The following is a 23,429-nucleotide window of genomic DNA, read 5'->3' as shown; positions in this document are numbered from 1 at the left end:
TTTTCTTAACTTAATAAAAAATAAAAGTTACCTAAAAAAGTAGCATGAGAAATATAAATAGATTTGATGTAATTACAAGAAATTCTACTTTTCAACCCTGCTTATTTTATTGATTTATTTATTTTTGGCCCAACCCGCAGCACGCAGAAGTTCCAGGGCCTGGGATTGAATCTGCATCACGGCAGCGACCCAAGCCACAGCAGTGACAACGCCAGAACCTTATCCACTGAGCTACCAAGCCCTGCCTTATTTTAATTCAGCTCAGCTGCTCACTGTTCAAATGTCAAGGCATCAATGCCAGTAGAATAAAAGAGTTCGCTGCTAATTGTTTCCATAACTCTTTCCTTTACCCCCAGAACTGTGCTCAGAGGGGAGAACTAGTTAGTGACACCATAAAGGAAGAAAAGATGAAACCACATTAACAAGGACATAACAACTCTCACTCTAAACACTATAACACTGATCCCTGTCCTCGGGATCTGAGGTTTCCCGTCAAAATATAAAAAGAGTTCAAATTAAATCCTTCAGAAAGGGACAGAAGAGAGGACCACATAAGGAAAGAATGCCTTCAAAAACATAATAGAAACCCTATATAAAAAGTCATGCTTGAGAAATGGCCAAGGCAGCTTTCTCTGACATCAAAGTCTCAATTATTGTGACTAATTCTCTATCCCAGGTGAATTACCCCAGAAACAATACAGCATCAATTGTCCTTACTGATAAGAAAAGATTAGATATATTTAGATGACCATTTCAGTCTGAGGGAAGGAGGGGAATCATTCACATACTCTCATAAATTTGTGCTAATATGGGAAAAAAAGAATGGATATACTTATATGTATAACTGACTGATTTAGCTGTACACCTGAAATTTTTTTTTAAACAACCTCTAACCACCACAAATGATTCAGTACAACGTGGGAGCTGGCCAACACGAGAGCTTTACTTAGAAACTACTACTTTTCTCCATAAACACAGAGACCTCTAACAAAGGAATATACACTATGAAACTGGTTATAATCTCAGCTTTCTTGAGCACTGCAGACCACTGTGAGAAACACTTGAATCCTAATGCTAAGAAACACTCAACTATAAATAAACATGGAGCTCCACACAGTCCTCACCTGTGTGAGTGCAGAACACTCCACATACTTGACAGCCTTCAGGTCACGGGCCAGCTTTTCAGCAGTCTCTGGAGTGATAGGCTTCTGTTTATTCTTGGCAAGTTTCTCAATAGTAGAGGGGTCATCTCTGAGATCAATTTGGGTCCCAACGAGCAAGAAAGGAGTCTTTGGACAGTGGTGAGTTATCTCAGGCACCCACTAGAGAAAACATATTTTTTAAAACACATTTGCATTAATCCACAAGCCCCCAAAGCTATTTAACAACAAGTCAACAGAAGTTCTATGACAATCCTTTTTTTCAGGGCAAGAATACTTGACCAACTCACCTTTTCTTTCACATTTTCAAACGAGGATGGAGAGACCACTGAAAAACAGACTAGAAATACATCTGTTTGTGGATAACTCAGCGGTCGTAATCTGTCATAATCCTCTTGCCCTAAGGAGTGAAAAATTGAAGAAATCAGCAACTGAATTTTGGTGCCCTCACAACATTAAACTCACAAGTCAGTCAACAGATTAAGCATGCAGTTAATAGCACACATCATTAATGAGAAAGCAACTTATCTAATAAAATATTTGGTTTTGTAACAGAATATGTGAACAGTACTTTCACTCAGCTAACTTTATTTAATATTTCAGGCCCTTAGAACAGCAATGAATTTATTATATATTCATTATTTGCCTTATTACCAGTTTCTTTTGTTTTTTAGGGCCCCTGGGCTAAGGGTCAATTGAAGCTGCAGCTGCCAGCCTAGGCCACAGCCACAGCCACACCAGATCCAAGCCACATCTGCAAACTACAATGCAATTTGTGGCAATGCCAGATCCCTAACCCACTGAGTGAGGCTAGGGATCAAACCTGTATCCTCAAGGATACTAGTCAGGTTCTTACCCCTCTGAGCCACAACAGGAACTCTGCCTTACCACCAATTCGTAGTTTTCAATCTTTGTGTCCATTAGCAACACAACAATAATGTAACCAAAACAATAAGCTGTTACTACAGAAATGATTAAAAATCAAATCCAAACACAGACATTCTTATTATAAAATGGTAATCAACTTCAGGAAATTTAGCATTGATATCATACTCCAACATCTGCATTCCAGTTTTGTTGACTGATTCAAGTACAGTTTTTCCTGCTTTTAAATATGGGACCATGTATTGGATTTAACTGTCATCTCTTTTTTTTTTTTTTTTTTTTTTTTGCTTTTTTTTGCTTTTTAGGGCCACACTCCTGACATATGGAGGGAGGTTCCCAGGCTAGGTGTCGAACTGCAGCTATAGCTGCCGGCCTATACCACAGCCATAGCCACACAGGATCTGAGCCGCATCTGCAACCTACACTACAGCTCTCAGCAATGCTAGATCCTTAACCTACTGATCAAGGCCAGGGATCAAACCTGCAACCTCATGATTCCTAGTCGGACTCTTTTCCGCTGCCCCACAATGGGAACTACTAATTGTCACCTCTCTGTAGTCTCTTGTATTTTTTTTTTTTTTTTTTTTTTTTTGGTCTTTTGGCACAGTGAATTAAGAATCTGAACTGCAGGAGTTCCCATCATGACTCCAGCATTGCCTTAAGCTGTGGTACAGGTTGCAGACACGGCTCAGATCCTACGTTACTGTGGCTGTGGCGTAGGCCTGCAGCTACAACTCAGATTCATTCCCTAGCCTGGGAATCTCCATATGCCGTGGATATGGCCATAAAAAAAAAAAAAAAAAAAAAAAAAAATATATATATATATACAGCAAATAAGGTAAAATGTTAACAACTGGTAAATCTGGTTAAAGGGTGCACATGGGCTCCTAGTAGTACTTTTGCAACTATTCTGCAGACTCGAAATTATTTCCAGATATGTTTAAAAATATCCATACACATTTCCAAAACTGTGAAGGGAAGTCAGGAGTCACAGAGGAAAGATTTAATCCAATTTCAAAACTGAGCTATGTATTAAGAGAATAATTACATACTTAATGACACTGAACTGTACACTTAAAAATGGTTAAAATGGTACTTTTTTTTTTTTGTCTTTTTAGGGCCACACCAGCAGCATATAGAGGTTCCTAGGCTAGGGGTTGAATCGGAGCTGTAGCCGCCAGCCTATACCACAGCCACAGCAACACAGGACCTGAGCCTCATCTGTGACCTACACCACAGCTCACGGCAACGCTGGATCTTTAACCCACTGAGCGAGGGCAGGGATCGAACATGCATCCTCGTGGATGCTAGTCAGATTTGTTTCCGCTGAGCTACGAGTGGAACTCCTAAAATGGTACATTTTATGCTATATATTTTTTACTACGATAAGAAAAAATTTGAAGGGGGGGGAGGAAAATTGAGTATTTTGTATGCCGGTAAATTTTTCTGCCAATGTTGAGAAAGAATACAAGAATTTAGGCTAGCTATCGAAACATGATAATTAAAGATGTTACCATTATTTATATGTTGCCATTACTGCCACTTAAACAATACACTGTAAGTAGAAATAAGGGTACTGTCAGGATAATACTCTACAAAAAATGAAGAGATTAAAAGACAAGTTAAAACAAAGGACGTTAACAAAACAATAAAACCGATATCATACCACTAGCATTTACTGAATACTTTAGCAATATGCTAGGGTTAGAATCAAAGGAATTCAAAGGTATGCACTAAGATGCATAACTTTCACTTTTAAATTATAATGAATGTACAATATAGACAAAGAAGTGATTTTAAAAAGAAATAATGGGCTAAAGGAAAACAAAATCAGCCAAATCCTAACAATTCTCTCAATCCATACTGCCTGAGCTCTAACCTCAGCTTGAGCTTTGAAGCATCAGTCAAAATTCCAATAAAATAACAAAACAAAAAATAAATTAAAAAAATAAGACAACAAAACAGTTAACCAAGCCATGTAAAAAGCACAGACCCTTCACATACCTTTTCTTAGCCCTAGTCCCTATTCAAATGGAATATATTTCACTAAAAATAACCCTGGCATAGACTAGAAAAGGCTTCATTTTTAGTCATTCAGGCCCTGCATCAAAAACAGATCCAAGTATGTATGTATTCCTGAGCACCACAAGGGGCATCTAAATGGAGGCCCAATGTTTTAAATGCGAACAGCCTTCTTTCTATTTATATCAATTGTTACAGAAAACAAATATAGCTACTCTTTTTTAATACTAGATCTAAAGCAGTATTGGTCTGTCCATTTACTTGGAATGAACAAGCCCTCAAAGCTATAAAATCTTTCTTTCCCTTTCACAGGGAGATTAAAAAAAAAGAAGAAGTAAAATTGTTCAATAAATAAAAAGTAGGCTACCTCACATCTCCATCTGTTACAAGTGCTACATTTAAAGGAAAGAGAATGAGTATGATACCTTAGATGAGCAAGGTCCTTCAAAATCCAAGCATAATATATTCAGGTAAAATTTAAGCTCCAAGTATGTCACAGATAGTCATTATTCACTCAAGACAGAGGCAGCACTATCACTTAGCATCCTTTAAGGAACACAACAGGATCAAAAAAACTTCACTCTATATGTGTGAGACAGGTTTTGACCACAGGTCTTAAACTATATCTACTCTAAGAGTACACCAGAGCACCACTTAACCTGCCAAAAAACAAGGTTCTATCTCATGGGTTGCTGGTTCTTGTCCTTGATAACGACCTCAAATGAAAGAGCTCAAACTCAAGCTAGAACTGAGGACTCTGGTCCACATGAAAAATATGAAACAATATTGTGGTATGAAAAATAAGGATATTGCCAAAAAGCAACATCCTTTTTTTTTTTCAGTCTTTTTGCCTTTTCTAGGGCCGCTCCCGCAGCATATAGAAGTTCCCAGGCTAGGGGTCCACCGGCCTACACCAGAGCCACAGCAGCGTGGGATCTGAGCCGCATCTGTGACCTACACCACAGCTCACAGCAACGCCGGATCCTTAACCCACTGAGCAAGGCCAGGGATCGAACCCACAACCTCATGGTTCCTAGTTGGATTCGTTAACCACTGCGCCACGACAGAAACTCCAAAAGCAACATTCTTAGAGAATTAAAGTAGGACATCATAAATAAGAAGAAAACAAATTAAACATTTCATAGAATTTACCACTGCAAATTAAAACCTAAACATTTTTTTCAATAACCAAGTACTCAAAATTTAAGGGCACTTAGTGATCTCTGCTTCATTTGTGCCATGAAGCTTACTCCTAAATAATTTCATAATACCTTTTATATCATGAAAAGAAAAAAGGAAAAAAGCTGAAAGTAAATGGGGGACACTCTGGAACCTGATATTCCTATTATTTTATGCATTAACATCTGTAAAAATCTAGACTATTGCATGTTAATGCAGAATTTACTGAAGACTCAAATCTTGGTCAAAATGCCTTTGGACCAAGGCGACTACAAATATCTGTATGGATAGCACTGTCATTCATTCCTGTTAATGTAATCAATCGATAACTGTAGAAGACTGCCAGATATGAGAAAACACCTCAATGAAAGGAGTTTCTTAAAAACAAAACAGAATAAGCTAAACTGGGTCATAGTGCACCACTATGACTTGTTCTGCATATTACTCATCTGCTAAGGAAGAGAATATTAGCTGTGCACAGAACACTTCCCAGTCACTGTGCTGGTTTTTTTAAAAAGACAATAAAGTGTATTACACAGCTCCTGAGTTTTTACATATGTGAACACTTTGTTAAACTGACTATCACTGAATCTTCACAGCATCTCTAAGAGGACAGGTTTTTTGTTTTTGGGTTTTTTGGAGAGGAGAGTATTTTAAACACTTTACACACCTAGGTAATTAAGCTCCACACAGTTAAGTGACTTGCCAGCTATTTAATCACTGTAATCAGTCGAGAGAAAGGCTGGACTTTAATGCTAGATAGACCAGTTAGCTAGATAGCTGGCAAGTCAAATATGCAAATCCTAAATCTACTCATGAGGAAATGGACAAACTCAAACTGACACATATTTTATAAAATAAGTGGTCTGTTTCCTTTTAAAAATGCCAGTGTGGGCGTTCCCACCGTGGCTCAGCAGAAAGGAATATGACTAGCATCCACGAGGGTTCGATCCCTGGCCTTGCTCAGTGGGTTAAGGGTCCAGCATTGCCATGAGCTGTGGTGTAGGTCACAGACACGGTTCAGATTCAGTGTTGCTGTGGCTATGGTGTAAGTCAGCAGCTATAGCTCTGCTTCGACCCCTAGCTGGGAATCTCTACATGCTTTGGGTGCGGCCCTAAAAAGACAAAAAAGTAAATAAATAAAATAAAAATGCCAATGACATGAAGGGCTAAGTAATGGACACTAACCAAAGAGAGTGACAACCACATGCAATGTGTGATCATAGCTCAGAACCTATACAAGAAAAATTACTAAAAGGGACAATATTAAGACAACTGACAAATTAGGAAGTTGATTATAGATTAAAATTTTAAATGTTGGAATCCCCTAGTGGCCTAGCAGTTAAGGATCTGGTGTTGCCACTGCTGTAGCTCAAGTCTGAGAACTTCTGAATGCTGCAGGTGCAAGTGAAAAAAAAAAAATTTTTTAATAAAAAGCAAAAAATTAAAATGTTATATGTAATGTTAAATTCCCTAAATTTGATAAGAGCACTATAAGAGAATATCCTTGCTCTTAAAAAACAGACACTAGTGTTCCCACCACGGTACAGTGGGTTAAGAATATGACTGCAGTGGCATGGGTCACTGCAGAGGCAAGAGTTCAATCCCTAGCCTGGTGCAGCAGGTTAAAAGATCTGGCGATGCCATAGCTGTCGCTCAAATTTAATCTCTGGCCTGGGAACTTCCATACGCTGCAGGGGCAACCATGAAAACAAAGAAAAAAAAGAAATATACATTGAAACATTAAAAAAACAAAAGGGCATGGTGCATGCAACCTACTCTCAAATTGCTTAGAAATAAGAATAATATGCACATAGAGCCAGAGAATGTCACAAAAAGTTTAGAACCGGTGAATTTGGTAAGGAATTCTTTGTACTAGCAACTTCTCTTTAAGTCTGAAATTAAATCAAGATTAAAAGTGACAAAAAAGAATATGTGTCAAAATATTAAAATGTTTCTGGGAGTTACCATTGTGACTCAGTGGTTAACGAATCCAACTAGGAACCATAAGGTTGCGGGTTCGATCCCTGGCCTCGCTCAGTGGGTTAAGGATCCAGCGTTGCCGTGAGCTGTGATGTAGGTCACAGATGCAGCTAGGATCCCACGCTGCTGTTGCTGTGGCGTAGACCAGCGGCTATAGCTCCGATTAGACCCCTAGCCTGGGAACCTCCATATGCCGCGGGTTCGGCCCTAGAAAAGATCAAAAAAAAAAAAGACAGTTTCTACAGAGAAATCATGATATGAAGAAAAACCACAAATGGACCCCATATTAACAAAAGTTAAACAAACTGTGCTGTGATCTCCACACAACAGACTACTGTATAACCACGAATAAGACTATGACACATAAGTACAACACTGAGATATCACCATGTTTTTCTTTTAAGAGATAAAAGCACATACAGGGCAGGGAGAAATAACATCTTTTTTTCCCATGTATAAATACAATGAATATTTAGGAACAGCTCTCTTTAGGACATACACTAAGATGTGACTGTCTCTGGATAGAGATGCTTTTTCATTTTCTCCTTTTGATTATCTACATTTTTATTTTTCTATAATAAGCAAAACCTGTATCTTTAATAAAGAATAACATTTAAAATTTTGATATAAAAAGGAATTGGTGGTAGAATTATTCCATATGAAAAAGAGCCTATCATAACCACCTTAAGTGAAAAAAGCTAAATATAGACCTATATACACAAAAGTAAAACATATGCAGAAGAACAAAGTAACTGTGGAAACCCATTAGCAAGAACTTAGTTTTGTGACCACAGAGGCAAAAATAAAGTTTTGAGACAAAGGGAGTCCTAATCCTGGTATTAATTGATATTATTTAAATACATCTACAAAAGTTACAGTTAAAGAAAGGAATACTTACTACAAAAAGAATTCAAAACAAAGTAACACAGTCAATAGGTTAAAAGCAACCAAATAATCAAAGGACGTCAGAGGCCATCTCAGTGGAGATGGAAGCTTTAGCGGAAAGAAAACTGAGTAACGGCATGACTTAGACCAGGATTCTTAAGATTAAGGCCTTTGGAGAAGGGTATGGAGTCTCCCTTGAGTGTATCAAAGACAGGAGATTCAGTCTGGATGCCTACAACCCCAGGTCTCCAGTGCCTGTCAAGAAAGGTCTCTCAGAGTTCCTGACGTGGCTCAACAGAAACAAACCTGATTAGCATCCATGAAGACACAGGTTTGGTCCCTGGCCTCACTCAGTGGGTTAAGGATCTGGTGTTGCCATGAGCAGTAGTGTAGGTCACAGAGGCAGCTCAGATCTGCCGTTGCTGTGGCTGTGGAGTAGGCCAGCAGCTACAGCTCCAATTGGACCCCTAGCCTGGGAACCTCCACATGCCGCTGGTGCAGCCCTTAAAGGACAAAAAAAATCTCTCCCTTATAGTGAACTTAACCAGTTGAGATGGAAACCCTCCAACCTGCCTCAATAGTAAAATAATTAATGTCTTTTATCCCCCAGAAAGATTCAGAATCTAATAGAGATCAAATAAATCAATTATTAAATTAAATATTATTACTGTTAATTTTCCATTACATTCAGGAATAACTTATTCTTAAATAAGTTATTATTTATTTAAAAGACACTACTGTCTTAGTGTCTATATTTAAAAACATTTGCCATATTAAAGAACATGATATATTAGTCTTCTGATTCCCATCTAAAATGTATAATTGAAAAAATTAAAATAAATAAAATGTGGGAATCCCCTTGTGGCACAGCGGGTTAAAGATCAGCATGGGTTCTATCCCTGGCCCAGGAACTTCCACATACCATGGATGTGGCCCAAAAAAATAATAAAAATGAAACAAAATAAAACGTGTAACTGGATAACTGATCTTGAGGTTTTTTTTGGTTGGAAATGTTAAGAACTTTATGAAGGTTATAAATAATACCATTTAAGATGTATTAAAACAGGAGTTTTCGTAGTGGCTCAGCAGAAACAAATCTGACTAGGAACCATGAGGTTGCGGGTTCAATCCCTGGCCTTGCTCAGTGGATTTGGCATGCTCTGAGCTGTGGTGTAGGTCACAGATGTGGCTCAGATCTGGCGTTGCTGTAGCTGTGGCGTAGGCAAGCAGCTATAGCTCCAATTCAACCCCTAGGCTGGGAACCTCCATATGCCGTGGGTGCAGCCCTAAAAAAAAAGCAAAAAAAAAAAAAAAAGATATATTAAAATACAGAAAATCCTAAATTATCAGGTTTATTAAAGTTACGTATATAAAAACTTGGGAATGTTTCATTTGTTAGGTCAGCAAAATGAACTACTTAAAATAGAAAACTGAATACTTTATGAATGCAATCTGAAGAAATTTAACAGTTGTAAATGAGGTTAAGATTAAAGTCTTATCAACCCAAGTTAAACAAACCAATATTAATTCAAAGAACCCTTGGCCAACTTGAGAACAATTTGTTAAAACTAACTGTTTTAATGAAAATTTTAATAAGTTTTACAACTAAATTTAAAGGCTTACCCACTCCCAAACTATTACCGAAGAGAAATAAAATATGGCTATACAAAAACTGGTATACAAATGTTCCGAGCACCATTACCCATCTGAAACCCAAATAACCCTCAACTTGTAAATGGATAAACTGTGCTGTATTCACAGAATGGGGTACTACTCAGCAATAAAAAGACAAACTATTAATATACAACATCATATATTAATCTTAAAAACAGTATGCTAAGTTAAAGAAGTCAAAAACAAAAGGCTATAGATTTTATGGTTCCATTAATATGAAATTCCAGAAAAGCAAAACCTTAGTGACAGAACAAGATCTGTGGCTGCCTAGGGCCAGGTCAAGGGAAGAGACTGACTATAAAGGGCACAAAGAAACATTTCTTATTTTTTTGGCATGTGGAAGTTACCAGGCCAAGGTTCAAACCCATGCCACAGCAGCAACCCAAGCCACTACAGTGACAACACCAGCTCCTTAACCCGCTAAACCACAAGACAATTCCTTAAGGTGATGTATCTTATTAATGTCAGGTTACACAACTATATAGTTGACAAAAATAATCAAAATGAACACTTAAAATAAATGAATTCTATTTCATTATACTTCAATAAGGAATACTGATTAAAACTTAAAGGCTCATAAAAATATGCTTTGAAATTTGAAAAGAAAATTTTAAATTACTTTTCAACCCCAAGTAGCCATAAATTGTCTTCTCTCTGTTATGTAGACTGCCTTCAAAGGCACAAAGAGGAGTTCCTGCCGTGGCGCAGTGGTTAACGAATCCGACTAGGAACCATGAGGTTGCAGGTTCGATCCCTGCTCTTGCTCAGTGGGTTAACGATCCGGTGTTGCCGTGAGCTGTGGTGTAGGTTGCAGACACGGCTCGGATCCTGCGTTGCTGTGGCTCTGGCATAGGCCGGTGGCTACAGCTCCGATTCAACCCCTAGCCTGGGAACCTCCATATGCCGAAGGAGCGGCCCAAGAAATGGCAAAAAGACAAAAAAAAAAAAAAAAAAAAAGGCACAAAGAAAAATCCCTCACCTACCAAGAGATGTAGGTCATTATTTTTTTTGTCTATTTTCCAAGTTTATACTGTTTATACTATTTTTCAAATAATATACTTTTACTCTTATAATTTTTAATTCATAAAAATTTTAAAGGCTTAAAACACTATTAGAAAGCCACTGGTCTCAACTGTTTACTATTGTCTCTCCATTTTCTTTTTTTATTAAGTCTAGACAGTTCATCGAAGTGAGCAGTATAATGCACTCCCTAATAGCAAAATGTCATCTGGTAGACAGTGGGAGGGTAACTCATGAAAATCAAAAAGATTAGAATTCCTAAATACCAAAAGAATACCTCTCCAAATGTTTCCTATGACTCAGGTGATAATAACAGAAACAACAGAGAAAAGTGAGAAATGAAGATATGCAGCTACTGTTAAAACAAGCAGGACATGGAAGTTCCCCTGGTGGGGCAGCAGAAACAAATCCGACTAGTATCCATGAGGATCCAGGTTCAATCCCTGGCCTCACTCAGTGGACTGGGGATCCAGCGCTGCTGTAAGCTGTGGTATAGGTCGCAGATGTAGCTCGGATCCTACATTGCTGTGACTGTGGAATAGGCCGGCAGTGGCAGCTCCTATTCAACTCCTAGCCTGGGAACTTCCATATCCCACAGGTGTGGCCCTAAAAAGCAAAAGCAAAAAAAGGAAGAAATAACACTGAGAAATTGGGAATACTTATGGAAGAATGTAATTTGGTCCTCACATTCGAAAAGTTGACCACAAATGTCAATACTTTGAGATAGATACTGGTTTGCCCTCAAAATATTTTCAAATGTAGTATAAAATAACAAGCTATAGTATGATAAAATAAGCAGCTATATGTACATATAAGATATAGACCACATACGAAATTAAGTCTTCAAATATCAGAGTGATAGTACAGCCTGCCTAATGTACTCTGTTCTCACCCTACTCTATCTTCTTCCACACCATCCAGCCAGGGTACTCCAAATACCTATTTGCCCTTCCACGTTTGGGACTACCTCTTGGTCAAGCATCGGCCATCATAATATTCAATCTACCGACTATGAACAAAAGGCAAGTGATCTGCTAATATCCTTGTTTTCCAAAATATCCAAAAAAAGACGCCAGCAAGTTACAGTTACAGACCAAAACATTATAAAAGGCATCGAGTTTTCACCTGCAGTATCAAAAAGTCCAAGAGTATATGGCTCTCCACCAATCATAACTGTGACTGCATAGTTGTCAAAAACCTAAAACACAAAAATATGACATCGTTAGTGTGCAAAGGGTATGGGCAAAATGGAATAGGACAACTCAAACTAAGACAATGTGCTCCTTCCTAAGATTCAATCTTCTCTTGGTCCATCTTTCTTGTATGATCAAACTTGCCAACTATAAATCCTTGCATGACCTAATGGTTCTTGGAAAAAGTGACAGGAGATATATTCTGTGATGTCTACTCTACCCCAGCAGCCTGGATAAAAAGCTACAGAAGAGTTAGAGGTGTCACAGGAGCAGAGTCCTTGGGCCATATAAAATGATCCTACTCAAGTTTGAAACTTTTGAAACAGTAAAAATCTACCTCAATTTTCAATCTGACTATTAAGAAATTATTTTTTCATAGCTCTATAATTACAATCTCCTAGATCCATGATAATCTTTTTTCCTTTCAGGGTTCAAGACAAGAGTAGCCATGTTGCAACATGTCCATTTAAAAGAAATAAAAGTTCCCTCAAGGTACCCAAGGGAAGTGTCCAAGAAAAGGCTGGTCGATTACTTGTTGGAACTTCATGAATAAAACTCATGACCTAAAGATACCTTCTTTGAATTGGGTATACTTAAGTATAGTTCATAGGTTGTGTGTGTGTGTGTGTGCGCTTAAGTAGTGTATAGGGTATATACTATTTGTAGACAGACTGTAAAACCCATAACAAACTCGGTATTTACTAATACTGGTTATACTAAGTTATTAGTGAAAATGGGAGGTAATGGTGCTAAATTTAAAAAGACCCAACACCAATCCATGGATTCCTCTGAATTAATTTACAATTGAAATTCTTACATTGAAGATTAGCCCCATTTAACCTTTTAGCTATGTAACACTAATTTTCTGATTCATGTTTCAATGGGATGTTGGGAGCTTGTTTAAATGTAAACAAGACTGGATTAGAAGCAAGGGCTTGGGAGAAGTGGTGGTTAAAGGAAAGTCAGTTCTTGATAACAAGAACAAGGAAATGTAAAGAAAGTGGTTAAGCTCTCAAAACATTCAAGTTACTTTCTTAAATCATACCTAATCTTCTTCCAGAGGTCCACATATACACACATGTAAAAAACATCCACAGGAGTTCCCCTTGTGCCTTACAATTAGCTGATTAAGAATCTGACTAGTATCCATGAGGATGCAGGTTCGACCCCTGGCCTCACTCAGTGGGTAAAGGATCCGGTGTTGCCATGAGCCATGGTATAGGTCGCAGATGCAGCTGGGATCTGGTGTTGCTGTGGCTGTGGCATAGCCTCCACCCCTAGCCTGGAAACTTCCATATGCCGTGCATGAGGCCCTAAAAAGACAGGAAAAAAAAAAAAAAAAAAAATCCACAAGCCCACCTTAAATAGAACACCTAAAGACAAAAGTCATGAAAGAGACTCAGAAAGCAGTTTAATGGAGACTGAAATACAAACATTCTGATAGTTGACCTCACTCAAGATCCATAAGATCAGTGTATCTCTAAAAGTCCCCCAAAGTCCCTTTCAATATTTTCTTTCACTTACAAATGTCCCTAAGTGGGCCAACTCAAAAATGTGATTTCTTTCTTTTTTTTTTTTTTTTAATTTTAGGGCTGCACCCGTGGCATATTGGGGTTCCCAAGCTAGGGGTCCAATCAGAGCTGAAGCTGCCAGCCTACACCACAGCCACAGCCAGTCAGAGCAACCCAGATCTGAGCCAAATCTGCAATCTACACCATAGCTCACGGCAACACCAGATCCTCAACCCTCTGAGCAAGGCCAGGGATCAAACCTGCGTTCTCATATATGCTAGTCAGATTCGTTTCTGCTTAGCCACGACAAGAACTCCCAAAAATGTGATTTCATATTTAATTTTACCTTCAAATTTTCCCCCTTCAATAAACCTGATTTTTCTTCCAATAATCTGGGCCTACCTCAATCACTTTATCAGCCCTGGAAGATTATAGACTGTCAATTACAATTAAACATAATTACCAAGTCTTTAACCTGTCACCTTCTTCAAAATGCTCTCATCTCTGAACACTGACCTAAAGTACTCATACATTTTCTTTCTTTTTACTTCCAAACAATACTAGTCCCATATTAATCATACATAGGTGCTTCAAAACCCCTAAAATAGATCACTTAACAGAGGTAGCTGTTACCACACCAGGCCAACTCATAGCTCCCCTCTCATTACAGAATGGACATCTATGTTTAACATAATTATACCACTGGATTGGTCAACCAACCTGGGACAAACAATGGATCCCTAAACACATTCTTTCACAAATGAATGTTACTCTAAATAACTCTGTCTCTCTCTCACTTCAATATCTTTGTTATTCCATTTTCCCTCTACTCTTCCAAGGAGCAGGTAAGATTAAAGAGCATTCGTAGGAGAGAACCCCCAAAGGCTTCTGTTGATGGTCTCATAAAAACAGAATGTATTCTCTGCCTCTGAAAACCAGTCTGGAGCTCCATTACTGCGAGGAAAACAGCTCCATCAGCTTTTCTTCTATTCCCCCGGGAGAATAAGTAGAGACACACTACTTTTCCTGAAGTTACAAGACCCCCGAAATCATCCCAGAAAACCTCTAAGCACTGATAAATCATTGGCCAAGATATCAAAAAAAAAGTCACCTCATTCCAAGATGTTGGGCATACTTCTCCAAACTGAGACCACCACTCTTTAGAATCTTGTCTACTGGAGTTTTGCCTCCCAGCACTTCTTGCAAACCCTTGTGTCACCCCTTCTGACTTTCCACTGATTTTTCAGCTGTTTAATTTTAAAGTGTATATAATTTACCCATGAGAAGTCAAGATCTTTAAAAACAGGAAACAAAGGCAGACAACAGAAAAATTTCAGTACACAAAGAGAAAGTTCTCAAAAGGATATCAAATTATAATACATTTCACTAACAGAAGGAAGCTTTATACTTACAGTCGGTACATACTCAGATGGAAATTTGTTTGTCGTGTAGGATATCAGGAGACATGTTTTACCAACGGCACCATCGCCCACAACAACACACTTAATCGTCTGCATTGCTGAAACAGTTTTGTATCCACTTTAAATATTTCAAATTTGATGATGACCTACAAAAAGATTCAAGATATTCATCTTAATTATTTGTACTTACAAATATTTTACTTTCTTCAACTAGCAACAGGTTCACTTAGAGCAAGAACAGAACTAGCACAATGGAGCTCTCGTCATGGTGCAGCAGAAACGAATCGGAACCAGGAACCATTACATTGCAGGTTCAATCCCTGGCCTCGCTCAGTGGGTCAAGGATCCGGCGTTGCCGTGAGCTATGGTGTAGGTTGCAGACGCGCAGCTCACATCTGACATTGCTGTGGCTCTGGTGTAGGCCAGAGGCAACAGCTCCGATTAGAGCCCTAGCCTGGGAACCTCCATGTGCCGCGGGTGCAGACCTAAAAAGTCAAAAGACAACAACGAAAAAAACAAAAACCTAACACACCAACTACTTTGAAGCTAAAAGAACCTAAGAGAAATTAGTGACTTGCAAATAAGAGTCAATTTTCTACGTTTCTGATCCTTGAGAAGTGTTTTTTTGTTTGTTTGAAGTCAAACGTATTGTAAAAAAGAGTTTCCACTGTGGCTCAGCATTAATGAACCTGACTAGTATCCATAAGAACTATCCCTGGCCTCCCTCAGTGGGTTAAAGTTCCAGCATTGTCATGAGCTGTGATGCATGTCAAAGGCAAGGTTCGGATCCTGTGTTGCTGTGGTGTAGGCTGGCAGCTGCAGCTCCAATTCGACTCCTATCCAGGGAACTTCCATATGCTGTCAGTGCGGCCCTAAAAAGGCCAAAAAAAGGGTAGTGTCAAGAGAAGCATATTTCTTTTTAGGGCCATATCCACAGCATATGTAAGTTCCCAGGCTAGGGGTCAAATCAGAGCTACAGCTGCCAGCCTCTACCACAGCCACACCAATGCTAGATTCAAGCCATGTGTGCAACTTACATCACAGCTCACACCAACACCAGGTCCTTGACCCACTGAGTGAGGCCAGGGTTCGAACCTGCGTCCTCATGGATATTAGTTAGGTTTGTTTTCTCTGCATCACAATGGGAACTCTAAGCATATTTCCTTTTATAACGGAAGAGAAGAGGCTGTTTTAGAATGAATCTCGCGCAGAGTATCAAGTGTTATTTTGTGCAACTTTTCCTTCAACATGCCCACACACCTGTATATATGCATACCAAAATGCAATATAAAAGCCACTACTTCAAAGAATGGTCCTTTTAGCCAATCTTAGAGCTATGGTTACTCAGGGTATATAACCAACAAGCAGCAGAACACTACACCCGCCCCCCCACACACACACCCCATAATAGATGAGCACCACAAGGAACTGGACAAAGATTAGTGTGATCCCTGGTCTCAGCAGATGTTTCAGTACCAAACTGCCTAGTTACTAGTTCAATATACATGGCACGAAGAGGCCAAAACCTACATTTTTATAATGAAAAAGTGAGATCACTCTAAAGCACTCTTACAAATAGGTAACAATTACTTTAATTCCTTTTACTACAGTCCTCCATTCTAAGAAGCTATCAATTAAAAATGCACCAATATTTATTACATTTCATCAATTCTGAGATGCTGTTTTTACATTTAAACATTTCTAAAATCGAAACTTATCGTGGAGTTCCCTGGCAGCCTAGCATTTAAGGATCTAGTGTTGCCACTGCTATAGTATAAGTTCAATACCTGGCCCAAGAACTTCTGCATGCCAAAAAAAAAAAAAAAGTATCTCTACTGGAAGGGCCTTATATTTGCTACCAGCTGTTTTTCCCCTCATATTTTGATGGTCTATGAAAATTGGCCTATATGACTTCTTAGAATCAATGAAAATTTTTAACAGTTTTTCTGGAAGAATAGAGAAGAAACACCACCCCCGGTATATCTATTTTATGATAAAGTCCTATTTCAATTATAATCCTGAAGGGGTTACAATTCCTTGCTAATCAGAGCTGCCATTTATTAAATACAAAAATGTCAAGGAACCGTCGAAGCCTGGGATGGATGCCAGGCCTATAATGCTCTGATAGTAACCTTCACAACTCTTTTGTCTGTTCTTTGTTTTTTTAGGGCCGCACCTGTGGCATATGGAGGTTCTTAGGCTAGGGGTCGAAAGAGAGCTGCAGCTGCCAGCCTATACCACAGCCACAGCAATGCCTGATCCGAGTCACATCTGCGACCTCCACCACAGCTCATGGCAACACCAGATCCTTTAACTCACTGAGCAAGGCCAGGGATCAAACCTGAATCCTCATGGGTACTAGTCAGATTCTCAACCCACTGGGCCACAATGGGAACTCCCAACCTTCACAATTCTTAATCACTTATAAATGCCTATTACCATCTCTGTATGTACACATCAAGAGTGAGTAAACCACAGAAATACATACTCTCCTGTTTTCATCAAAACCATCCTGACTACATTTCTCTTTATTTAACCTTCTTTTATTTTTTCCTTCTTTTCTCTGTAATGCACTGGAGATGCACTCATACTAGGTTAAGGATCTTGATCCCTAACCTAAATCAAATTACTTGTCAAATCACACTAGGAATTCCCTGGTGGCTCAGAGGGTTAAGGACCCAGCACTGTCAGTGCTGTAGCTCAAGCTGCAGCTGTGGCATGGGTTCGATCCCTGGCCAGAGAACTTCCACATGCCAGGGGGAATGGCCAAAAAAATAGTAATAAATCACACTAAATAGCGTACTAAATTAATTCTAAAGAATTGTTCCAGAAGAATTTCCTTCACTTAATAGTAAAAGCATAAAGAGGAAATAGGAATGGCTGTCTTCCCAAGGCTCCTTAGTTCACCTCTGAAAAAGAGTGTAACACATTCTGCTAAAAAAAACATGGTCTTCTGTAGAATTTCCTTCCAATTCAGAGTGGAGAAAAGCAAGCAGAGAGTGTTCTGATCATTATTCCAGGGCAATTGTTTTTACAGAATGTTTAATCATAAATACTGGACAAAAAGTAAGGTTTGATCACTGCAGTAGGGACTGCTAGTAATCTGCCAATTCTTCTTCTCGTCTTTTGTAACAGAATTTTACAGATGCATATCACCCCTAGCAAAGACTACACTTCCTAAATTCTTCTGCAGCTATATGTGACCACTGTGACTTAAGTTCTGGCAAATGGAAACAGAGGTGATGGCTGCAACTTTCAGGACTAGCCTTAAACAGCAAGAGGAATAGTGTCTCCTGTCCCGGCCTTTAGGCTGAAATGCAGGCACGATGATAGGAGCCAAAATGGGAGCCAAAGCAGTCACACAAACTGCAAGACAGAGATTATATGCTAATGGAGTTCCTGTCATGGCTCAGCAGAAATGAATCTGACTAGTATCCATGAGGACGAAGATTCGATCCCTGGCCTCGCTCAGTGGGTTAAGGATCCGGTGTTGCCGTGAGCTGTGGTGTAGGTCACAGATGTGGCTCGGATCTGGCATTGCTGTGGCTGTGGGGTAGGCCAGCAGCTACAGCTCTGATTCAATCCCTAGCCTAGGAACCTCCTTATGCAAGAGTGCGACCCTAAAAAGACAAAAAAAAAAAAAAAAAGAAGAAGAAGAAGAAATTATATGCTAAGTACGAATAACACAATAAATAGGAGGGGCCAGCCTTGTACTGCCTTCCAGGACTTTTACATGAAAAAGACACTTCTCTTCCACTAAGCCCCTAATGCACTGGACTCCTCTGTTACAGCAACAGAACTGAAATCTTAATTACATATTTCACAGACTCTAAGAAAATAATTTTAAAATACATTCTAAATTTAGAGGTGTTAAGTGTAAGAGAAAAAGTCTTAGAATCTATTCTAGTAATAGCTAGATTTAATCAATAATTTTACAGTAAACTTGACCATTTTTGAGACTTTGTCTTAAAAACATCTCAGATAAATGCTACTGTTAAATTTTAACTGTGGTTAAAATCAAGTTAATTGTCATCCCTAAATATGATGCTCCTTACCTTCAGTCTACATACGTATTCACCTTTTTTTTTTTTTGGCTGAACCCACAACATGCAGAAGTTCCCAGCCAGGGATCAAACCTGACTCAGCCAAAACTGTAACCAGAACTAGCAATGACAACACCAAATCCTTAACCTGCTGAGCCACAAGGGAACTCTGGTACTCACTTTTAGCACTTGTAACTCATACTAACAAGCAAATACAAAATCATCAGACTATTTACAAACTTGAAGCTTCTCGTGAAGGAAGAGCTACTATTTCTTTCCATTTTCACTAAAATTCTCTAGGAAATAAGAAAAAATTGAAAACAAAAATGTTCCATGATTAAACACATGAATTTTTTTTTTAATTTTTTAAAAGACATGAATATGATTGCCACATGGCTATATTACAAACTATCTACCACGAGCTGTGATGGAAAAGGTTAGAGCTGGTCTAAAACATTCCAAAGAAAAGAAAAGCCTATAATTAAGAACTGTATTAAAAGAAAATAATTTAAATCTGATTCAAGCTAAATTTGTTTTTTATAGTGTATATATATATATATATATTTGGAAATTCTATCAAAATGAACTGTCTTCAGGAGACTGTTCACAAATTAACAGCTTTAGAATACGGCTCTTTATACAGTGGAGACCTTAAATGTGGTAACTCTCTGATTCCAGTAAGTATGAGAAAATGTTAAAAATGAGATCATTCTGCCCATCAGTAAACTTCCCAACTACTGAGTTAAAACATACAGATACATAAATTACCCTGTGGCACAGTGGGTTAAGGATCTAGCATTGTCACTGCAGGGGCTTGGGTTGCTGCTGTGGCACAGGTTCGATCCCCAGCCCAGGAACTTCTACAGGCGAGGCCAAAAATATATAGAGAGAGAGAACAGAATTTGTATTAGAAGTCTACACATAATGTAAGCTTAGGAACGAGGTGACAATATTTCAAATTGGCTATACAGTTTTATCCTTTAAGTGATTTTTAAAAATAGCTCTGCATTCTTAAGAACAAAGTCACTATAACTAAATGCCAATTTTTCTGAGGAAGACCTTTCAGCTCTTCCAATGAAAGATAATGTGTGACTAGAATGCATGTGGGAGAAATGGGCTCTGCAAAAGTTTGGCTAGATCACTAAATAACATTACTACTTTGGGAACTTTTAGAAGTCTGAATCTTCTGAGCAGGAGAAACAGCAACTAAGCCAATCATGCCCTTCTTGCATATCCTGCTTAAAAAGCTAGAAAGAATTTCCAAACTACACAACCTTAAGACATAAAAGTAATTTTCCTAACCTTGAAGTCAGGAAAACCCTGGGTTTTGATCTCTGCTCAGCACTTACTAGTGATCTGGGCAAGTTCTGTTTGGTTTGGTTTTTTTTTTTTTTTTTTTTTAATTGAAGTAAAACTGATTTATAACAGTTCCAGGTGTATAGTAAAGTGATTTAATTATACATATCTATCTAAACTTTGGGCAAGTTTCCTTCTTAATCTCTTTTTACTTCAATTTTCTCAAATGTAAAGCAAAACTAATTACAATTTATACCAACGCTGTACAAAGTTATGAAGACTAAAATAATATAAAAGGACCTGGCTCCTTGCACATACTCGATATAAATTAATTCCTCTACCAAGTGTGCAAATTAAATCAATCCCACAATACCTATTTTCATCCAGTGGATAAAAATTTGCACTGAACTTTCTACCTAATCAAAACTATTCACACTTTGCACAAAGCAGGCACACCAAAACTATAGGCTAAAATGAACTGAATATATTTGCTGTTATTTAGCTAATGAAAAACAGATCCACCCAAATATTTATTCTTCACCTAAAGATTCTGTATTATTTATTTCTGTATTTCCTGCCTTTTTATTTTCTGTTTTATAGAGCAGGCCCTAAAACCAAGATGTTAACAATATAATTTAGGTATGAGAATAGAAATTATCACTATCTTAAACATCAAATTAAATGCTTTTTTAGTTTACATGAAATTCATCAGTGCCCACATGAAAACTAATGAAAATCTGACAGATGTTAACCTAAAACAATAAAACAGCCAGTTATTGTACCTTCTTCCTATTGGAAATACAAAGAAACTCCAGTCTACAACTGAAGTCTAGTGGTAGGGTGTGAGAGCTCCCCCTTCCAGCTGCCTGACTCCATTTTAAATGAGGTTTCTACTATTAATGTTCACATTTTTAATACCTTTTGTAATCTTTTTCCTGTTATGCTTGAATTCAGCCTGTAAATCAGCAATTCCAAAGCTATCACCTCAGACAACTGGAGTCAGAATTACCTGAAATCAGTCTGTTAACAATTCAGATTCCTGGGCCCTGACCCCAAATCTAATAAATTAGAACTCAACACTCCCTATGTAATTCTCTAATGCACAGTGAAGTTTGAGAATCACTGCCCTATATGATAACAAGAAAAGATATACCAGTAACACAGAATCTAAACTAAGGTAGAAGTTCCCACTGGGATGCAATGGGTTAAGAACCCAACTACAGCAGCTAGAGGTTGCTGTCAGAGGCAGAGGTTCAATTCCTGGCCTACAAACTTCCATATGCTGTGGGTATGGGCATAGATATTTTTTAAATTTAAAAAATTAAAAATTTTTAAAAATGGACTAAGATATATACTACCAGCATTTTAGACCACCTAGCAGTGAGTTTCTTGAAACTAAAATCCAAATTATCACTGTGAATTACCTGTATCTGTATAAATATCTATATCGGCATGAGTAACGAAAAATTCACATTGGATATTGAGAGATTATGAACCAAGATACCTCAGAGGTGCTTCAGTTACTGGTTCAACCTAAGTATTCCCAAATAATAGTGATAGTGGAGTTCCCTTGTGACACAGCAGGTTAAGGATCTGGCACCATCAGTGCAGTGACTCAGGTCACTGCTGTGGCACAGGTTCAATCCCTGGCCCAGGAACTTCCACAGGCACAGTCAAAAAAAAAAACAAAACACTGTGATAGCGGCAAACATCACTTACAATGTGCACATACTGTTCTAAACATATTACACATGTTTATACATTTCATCCTCTCAATAACTCTATGAAATAAGTCCTCTATCCTCCCCATTTCACACTTATGAAATGCAGGGCTCAGTGAACTTAACTAATAAGACCAAGACTCCTGAGCCAGTAAAATGGCAGAACTGGAATTTGAGACCAAGCATTCTGCCAAGGCGCTGCTCTAAAACTCTATACTATACTACCTTCTCCTGAGAAGTGACATTAATAAAAACAAACAAGATCACTGCAAATGGAGTGGCAAGTACGTACCTACGACAGTTGCCAGCACCAAGAAGAGGAAGGCAGAGGAGGAAGCAACAGGAGTTTCCTGTTTCTTCACCCTGTAGACAACCACTCAATTTTATTGGGGAGAAGGGAAGTGAAAAGAGAGAATCTGTAAGACAGAGTTTGCTCTTCCTCTTTCTATCTATATTCCTACAAATCTTCCATTTCTGAGACTTCCTGAACTAACAGTTCAGACATCTATCAGAAACTGGGCGTGGGTCCCCAGTTAAGAGCATAAATTAAGGAGTCAGACTGGCTCTACCACTCTAGCTATGTGACCTTGGGCTAAGTTATTTAACTGTTCAGTTTTTCCTTATCTAAAAAAAAAAACAGTAATACCTTTCTCATAGGGTATGTTGACTGAATACAATAATATATGTAAAGAACTTAAAATAGTGCCTAGCATTCCGGAAATACTTAGTAAATATTAGCACCTACTCTTGAATGATAAAGGTACTTTTGCTGTACTCTTTTTACTACTAATGTAGTCAAATTTAGAGCTACCATTTTAAAAGGTGGCAATTTTAGAGTCAAGTTCCAATTTAATTAGGACTATTTTGCAAAGTATTTGACGCTTATTATTCCTTTTTTTGGCTGCACCAAGACATGCAGAAGTTCCTGGCCAGGGATTGAACCCTTGCCACAGCAGTGACATCATATCCTTAACCCGCTGAGCTACAAGGGAACTCCACCTGACATGTATTAATAATTTCATGAATTAAAATGTCACCAAATGACCCACTGATGGGGAGGAGGTAGGAAACCAGGGGAGAGACTTTTTTTTGCAATATATATAATGCAGCTCAACAACATGGAGGAAACTAGGCCAGGTATGTCTGTATATCCTATGTTAACTTTCTATTTAAACAATGTCAAATCACTTTAACAGCAAAGAGGCTATGTAGTACCGATTTACCATTCTGCTATCCAGTGACCAGAAAGGTCATTTTGCACCAATAACTAAACGCTATCCCTTTTCAATAACGAAATTCATCTGTACCAGAACTTACGATTGGTATTGAGCAACTTAAGGCATTAAAAATGATTCTGCCGTTCATAAGGAAGATAAAAACGAAATAAGGTTGATTGTCTGTCTACATTCCTTCCCATTAGCTATCACTCCTCCAGA

At 38.3% G+C, this 23,429-nt stretch overlaps 1 protein-coding gene across 3 annotated transcripts in view; it reads right to left on the bottom strand.

Annotated features, from left to right (window-relative positions):
* Positions 1-23,429, bottom strand: part of CDC42 (cell division cycle 42) — a 54,210-nt gene that overhangs the window by 5,224 nt on the left and 25,557 nt on the right. For 2 of the 3 annotated variants that reach the window (XM_005656040.3, XM_005656039.3), the window contains exons 2-5: positions 14,925-15,079; positions 11,934-12,006; positions 1,451-1,560; positions 1,125-1,322 (exon numbers count right to left, since the gene is read on the bottom strand). In XM_005656040.3, coding sequence (XP_005656097.1) covers positions 1,125-1,322; positions 1,451-1,560; positions 11,934-12,006; positions 14,925-15,029 — 486 coding nt within the window. In that variant the 5' untranslated portion in view covers positions 15,030-15,079. 3 annotated transcript variants of the gene reach the window in all.

Source organism: Sus scrofa, chromosome 6 (assembly GCF_000003025.6).
Source record: "Sus scrofa isolate TJ Tabasco breed Duroc chromosome 6, Sscrofa11.1, whole genome shotgun sequence".
Taxonomy (NCBI): Eukaryota; Metazoa; Chordata; class Mammalia; order Artiodactyla; family Suidae; genus Sus; species Sus scrofa.
The sequence above is the reverse complement of the archived record's forward strand: the minus strand, read 5'-3'. Positions and strand labels throughout refer to the sequence as shown.